The sequence below is a fragment of the Sander lucioperca genome, chromosome 7 (assembly GCF_008315115.2).
Source record: "Sander lucioperca isolate FBNREF2018 chromosome 7, SLUC_FBN_1.2, whole genome shotgun sequence".
In the NCBI taxonomy this organism is placed as follows: domain Eukaryota; kingdom Metazoa; phylum Chordata; class Actinopteri; order Perciformes; family Percidae; genus Sander; species Sander lucioperca.
This window is the reverse complement of record NC_050179.1, coordinates 41,765,257-41,771,329: the sequence shown is the minus strand read 5'-3', so window position 1 is coordinate 41,771,329 and position 6,073 is coordinate 41,765,257. Positions and strand designations below refer to the sequence as shown.

Genomic DNA, 6,073 nt, shown 5'->3' with positions numbered 1-6,073 from the left:
AAGGATGAACCCAGCGGACCTGGACTTCGCCATGCCATTTCCCAACAAGGGAATATGTTGGGACAACACAGCACGGCACTTCAGTAGATAGCGTCTTCGGTTTGGAACCTTTCTGCCAGTCTGACGAGTATCCAGGCTCAGCTCAGTTTACCGGCTGAGAATCCACCACCTGTTTCACCCCCCACGCCTGCCGCTTCTGGAGCTGTTTCTTTCCGTGAGCCCAAGGTTCCGACACCAGATAAGTACGAAGGGGATTTGGGAAAATGCCGTTCATTTCTCATGCAGTGTGGATTAGTTTTTGACCTGCAGCCCAACTCTTACGCCACAGATAAGGCCAGGATAGCCTTTGTAATTGAACTGCTGTGTGGTAGGGCTCTGGAGTGGGCTTCAGCCCTATGGGAACGACAGGACACCTGTATGGCGTCGTACCAGGAGTTCACGGCAGAGATGAGGAAGCTTTTTGACCATCCAGTCCGAGGTAAGGACGCAGCTAAACTACTGTTTTCTCTCCGCCAGGGATCCCGCAGTGTAGCAGATTATGTGATTGAATTCAGGACATTGGCAGTAGAGAGTGGGTGGAATGAGGAGTCACTACAAGCGGCTTTTTTTCAGGGGTTGACGGAGCAACTTAAAGATGAACTGATTTCTTATCCTGAGCCTAGTGACCTGGACAGTTTGGTAGCGTTATCTATTCGGGTGGATAACAGATGTCGTGAGAGAAGGAGGGAGAAACGATGGGGGTCTTCCAACCAGTCATCTACTCTGTTACCATCCAAGTCTGGGAATAGACCAGAACGAGCTGATCTTTCTTCACCACACGAGAGTAAAAGAGAGTTTCTACCTTCAGATCCTGAACCCATGCAGCTGGGGCGGCACAGGTTAACCAAGGAGGAGCGCCAACGTAGACGTGAGACCAACAGCTGCCTCTACTGCGGTAACCCGGGGCATTACATCTCCGCTTGTCCCCAGCACCCGTTACACTGCCCGGCTCGCTAAGTTTGGGAGGACTTTTAGCGAGCCAGTTTCAGTCTCCCAACATCTCTCAGCTTTATGGATGCCAACTTGGTGGAACAGCTGGGGCTTTCCAAGGAGCAGTTACCGGCAGCCATTGAAGCTACCACTCTGAACGGCAGACTTCTGGCACGTATCACTATGAGGACTAAACCTGTTAAAATGCTGCTGTCAGGTAATCATTCGGAGCTAATCTCCCTTTTCATTCTGCCATCTCCCCGTGCCCCCCTGGTTCTTGGATACCCCTGGCTGAGGGAACACAATCCCACGTTCGATTGGGTTACTGGCAAGGTAACAAGTTGGAGTATTGAATGTCATGCTAACTGCCTTAAAACTGCCTGTTCTCATTCTGTTCCCAGTCAGGTCATTGATTCTGCTCCCCCAGATTTGTCCCTAGTTCCTGAAACCTATCACGATTTGGGTGAAGTGTTCAGCAAGCAGAAGGCTCTGTCTCTTACTCCCCACCGACCATATGACTGTGCTATAAATCTGATCCCTGGAGCTGCCTATCCCAAGGGATGTTTATACAGTATCTCTCGACCTGAACGCGAAGCCATGGAGACCTACATAAAGGAGTCTCTAGCTGCCGGTGTCATTCGTCCCTCGTCATCACCCCTGGGAGCAGGATTCTTTTTCGTGAGTAAAAAGGATGGCTCTCTTCGACCTTGTATTGATTATCGGGGTTTGAATGCTATCACTGTCAAGAACAAGTATCCCCTGCCCTTGATGAACTCTGCTTTTGACTCCTTACAGGGTGCTACTGTGTTCACTAAGCTTGCTTTACGTATCATCTGGTCCGTATCAGAGAGGGGGACGAGTGGTTGACTGGGTTCAATACACCTATGGGACATTTCGAGTACCAAGTGATGCCGTTTGGACTGACCAATGCTCCAGCTGTGTTCCAGAGTATGGTGAATGACGTTCTGAGAAATATGATCGGTCTTTTTGTGTTTGTTTATCTGGATGACATTCTCATTTTCTCTAAGGAGCTTTCCAGCAACATCCAGCATGTCAAGCAGGTCCTGCAGCGATTATTGGAGAAGCCAGAAAGGCCCTCCTTAGAGTTTCTGACCGGTATCAGCTCCAGGCTAATCGTCGCCGTAGCCCAGCTCCCGCTTATGCTGTCGGAGATAAGGTCTGGTTGGCTACACGGGATCTTCCTCTGCGGACAGAGTCAAGGAAACTGGCACCTAAGTTCATTGGTCCGTTTGTGGTGGAGAAGGTCATTAATCCTGCTGTGGTTCGACTCAAATTGCCCAAGACACTCAGAGTCCATCCCGCCTTTCAAGTCTCCTGCCTCAAGCCTGTTCTCCTCAGTCCTCTGTTGCCCCCTCCTCCTCAGATGATCGGAGGTGGTCCTGTCTACACGGTGCGCCGAATCATGGATTCCAGACGGCGGGGTCGGGGTTTCCAGTATCTTGTGGACTGGGAGGGTTATTGTCCTGAGGAGAGGAGTTGGATTCCTCGGCGTCAAATCCTTGATGCTGACCTCCTTCGTGACTTCTACCGCCTCCATTCTGGCATTCCGGGTGGTCCGCCCGGTGGCGTTCGTCGGAGGGGGGGGTACTGTCATGAATCCCGCTTCCTGAGTCTGTTTTCTGCCTGATTTGCCTGTATTCTGTCCTGGAGTCTGTTTTCCTGAGTTTCCTGAACGCACCCTGTCTGGTTGCCTGGCGACGAAGCAAGGCGGGAGATCTCTCAATTACCCACACCTGCATCTCATCAGCTATCTGCACACCTGGTCCTGATCATCACCTCTTCACTTCATACGCTCTGACCTGACATCCATTCCCTGCCGGATCGTTAGCCATTAACAGTATGTTGTGCCTGCGTATCAGCCTCAGTTTGCTAAAAGTTGCTTGCTGTGAACTTACCTTCGTTTCCACTGTCTGCAGTTACTCTCCCAGGATATTCACTCCACCTCTGCCTGGTCGTCTGTTGCATCAGAAACAACATTGGATCTGCTCATTCCAGGGGCGGACTGGGACCAAAATTCAGCCCTGGCACTGTAGTCACACCAGCCCACATTACCATGCAGCCCCACCCACGGACACGTGCATTCACTAATTACATTTGTGTACAGATGGTGAAATAATATAAGCAGTACCTTATGTAACAGATTTTTAAACATTTAATGTAAGTAACTGGCAAACAATGCTTACTACTTTTTAAAGAGCACACGTTTATAACAAATGTACACATACTGTCTGTTTATGCCGTTTGTATGCTGTTACTATCATTCTCTACAGTATGTTGTTCTTTGTTGTCACTGTCTGTTTGATTGTCCATGTTTCTCTCTGTTGATACTGTACATATTGTCTGTCTGGTTCTCCATCTTTCCATCTGTTTTAACTCTAACTCTGCAATTTTAATGTTTTTATGGCTGTCTGTGATTATACTTCAGGGTTTTTCCTTGCTCAGAATTGGCCTTTGGGGGAACACATAAAGCAGGGGGGGTCTGGTCTCCCCCAGGAAATTTTGAGGATAAAAGTCTTCAATTCCTGCATTCTGATACATTTTTGGGCACCAATTTATGGTAAAAACGTCTATATTTATGGCAAGGAAATCACAAAATTCTGGTGGCAGGTAACAATTTAAAATACAAAATATAATGGAATATTATTATATTCAGTATTCCAGTAAGGGAGCTTTCACATCTGGGACATGGGCCGGATACAACAACACTTGACCCCAAAGTCCAGTTGTTTAATTAGCATGAACAGGGCTTTATGGTCACTTTTTTTCCCCAAGGAGCACATTTTGCTCCCAAGTTGAAAAATGTAGGATTGACTTACAGAGGCTGCTGCTTTTACTGCTAAATTGTACAATAACACAATCATGTTATGGATACAAAACGTTGTGAAGTGTAATGTTTTCTATATTCTATTGATCAAAAATGCAGCAGAAAGACGGAGCAGAGCGACGCTGCTTGTTCAGGGTTTTCATGTGTACTCCTATAGGCCTACACTTCGCATCAGGTGTTTAAACCAACTGTACCAAAACACCTAATTAGACTACTATTTAACGCGACAATGAGACGTTTTTAACCGGTAATGAAACTGTCTCAATTTAATACTGATGCCGTCAGACGGCTGCGCGGACAGACAGCAGTCAGAGCTCCGGCCGAGCTCTCTGCCCGTCAGCCGGTCCCCCAGAGCAGCATGATCACCGGGAGGGTCCAGTACAGCCTGAACCCTGCAAACGGAGATTCCGTTTGAAGGTGACGTGCTTGATTTTGACTGAATGTCCCAATTTGAGTAACTTCTGATTGGGTCGGTCGGCCGTTGCCGACTGGCCAAATGCTTAATATGTATTATTATTATTATTATTATTATTATTATAACCATAGTGAAATCGTGCAAGCGATAAAAACCCGTCCTCTGCGCTGTTGGCCTGTAAAGACAATTTATTTGTATAGCCTATATATAACAAAAAAAATCTGACCGGCCCACATTAAAAACCGACCAGCCCGCATTTGCCAGTTGCCAGATGGCCAATCCGCCCCTTGCTCATTCCCTCCCACCTACTCACCTCCACTGCCTGCTCCGTCACCTGGATTCTCCTGCTTCCACATTCAAGTCACTAAATAAATACTCACCTTTATTCTACTCACCTTGTCCTGGTCTGCTTCTGGGTTCCGCTTTAGTAAATCGTGACAATAATAGGCAGAGAAGCAGCGAACAAACAGCGCCAGCGTCCTCTCCGTGTAACGTGCACTCTGAACTAAACAGAACTAACACCCACCCCAAACCCCAGAAAAAGAAAGGAGAAAAAATTGAATATTTCCGGTGATCTGATATATTGTATAAGTTAGGTCTGTCAACGTTAACACATGAGATTAATCTAAAAAAATGTATGCATTATTATTTTTGACGCAAAGTAAGCATTTTATCAAATGTGACCCCAACATCTTCCCATTATTGCATCGATGGTTGCGCTTCATGTGATACGTGTGGCACGGCAAACGTGAGTAAACGATGACAGCAGAGGTGACAGTGCCCGCTCTGCTGAATGGCAAGTTTTACGAGAATACATGAACTGCATGATGCTGAAAAAGTTAGGAAAGTGAGGCAATTACAGAAGGTACCTTTATTGCACTTACTGGAGACCACTGGACATGGACATCACAAGCAGGTGCATATGGTAAGCTGGCCCATATTGAAAAAACGTACTTGGCTACACCTCCCTCAACAGTGCAATGTGAGAGACTGTTCTCTTTGGCAGGCAAAATTCTGCAGAAGAAGAGGTCAGCTCTATCATCTGAAAATCTTAAGCTAGTCTGCCTGAGCAACTGGTTGAAAGAAGACTAGACTGTATGATTGGTTGACCTGAGGCATGATGCACATCTGTTTGAAGTAATTATCTTTAACCAAGAATGTAGAGACCCTCTGTCCCTTCACATACATTATGGCATTCTTTTTCTAAAATGGGCCTACTTATTGTTGCATTCATTTGAGTTGATTTTACTATGCAAAGAAATTGCAGATAAGCTATTTGTGGCTTTGTAGCCCACATTAACAGTTGTTGGTTACTCCTAAATATGTCTGCAGTTCATATGCCTCAACAAATTAAGATTGTTATTGAACACTTGTTTAATAAATGTTAATGGTTGAGATAATAAAACTGAAGAATATGTTTATTTAAACCAGTTTGTCATGCATTTATTTATTTCAACACTGCATGTTTACAAGTAAATGGATTAATTAATCGTGATTAATCATAGCCCATGACTGTTATTAACTTGATTACATTTTTTAATCGATTGACAGTAGTATAAATATAAAAATCAAAATGTGCTACTAGTATGCAACAGAAGCATGTTTTATATGGCTTAACATGTTGATAATTCTTTTGAGAGGTACAATTTCTTTGCAAGCAACACCAAATCTGGCCCAAATTGCCTATGGGTGCTCATTTACTGTAGTGTCTTCCTGAGGAACTCAACCAGGAGGTGATGAGGGAAACCAAAATCCATCTGAATCACCACAAAGCCCTGCAGCATGGGGGGGGGGGGAGACAGCAATGTGACTAAGAAGTACAACAAATAGAGGCACATGATAAG

General features: G+C 45.6%; 1 protein-coding gene across 2 annotated transcripts in view; it reads right to left on the bottom strand.

The window, feature by feature from the left end:
- Window positions 1–5,772: 5,772 nt before the first annotated feature.
- Window positions 5,773–6,073, bottom strand: part of LOC116048675 (cholesteryl ester transfer protein, plasma) — a 28,821-nt gene continuing 28,520 nt past the window's right edge. For both annotated transcript variants that reach the window (XM_031297872.2, XM_031297873.2), the window contains exon 17: window positions 5,773–6,004. In XM_031297872.2, coding sequence (XP_031153732.1) covers window positions 5,927–6,004 — 78 coding nt within the window. In that variant the 3' untranslated portion in view covers window positions 5,773–5,926. The remainder of the gene's footprint in view (window positions 6,005–6,073) is intronic.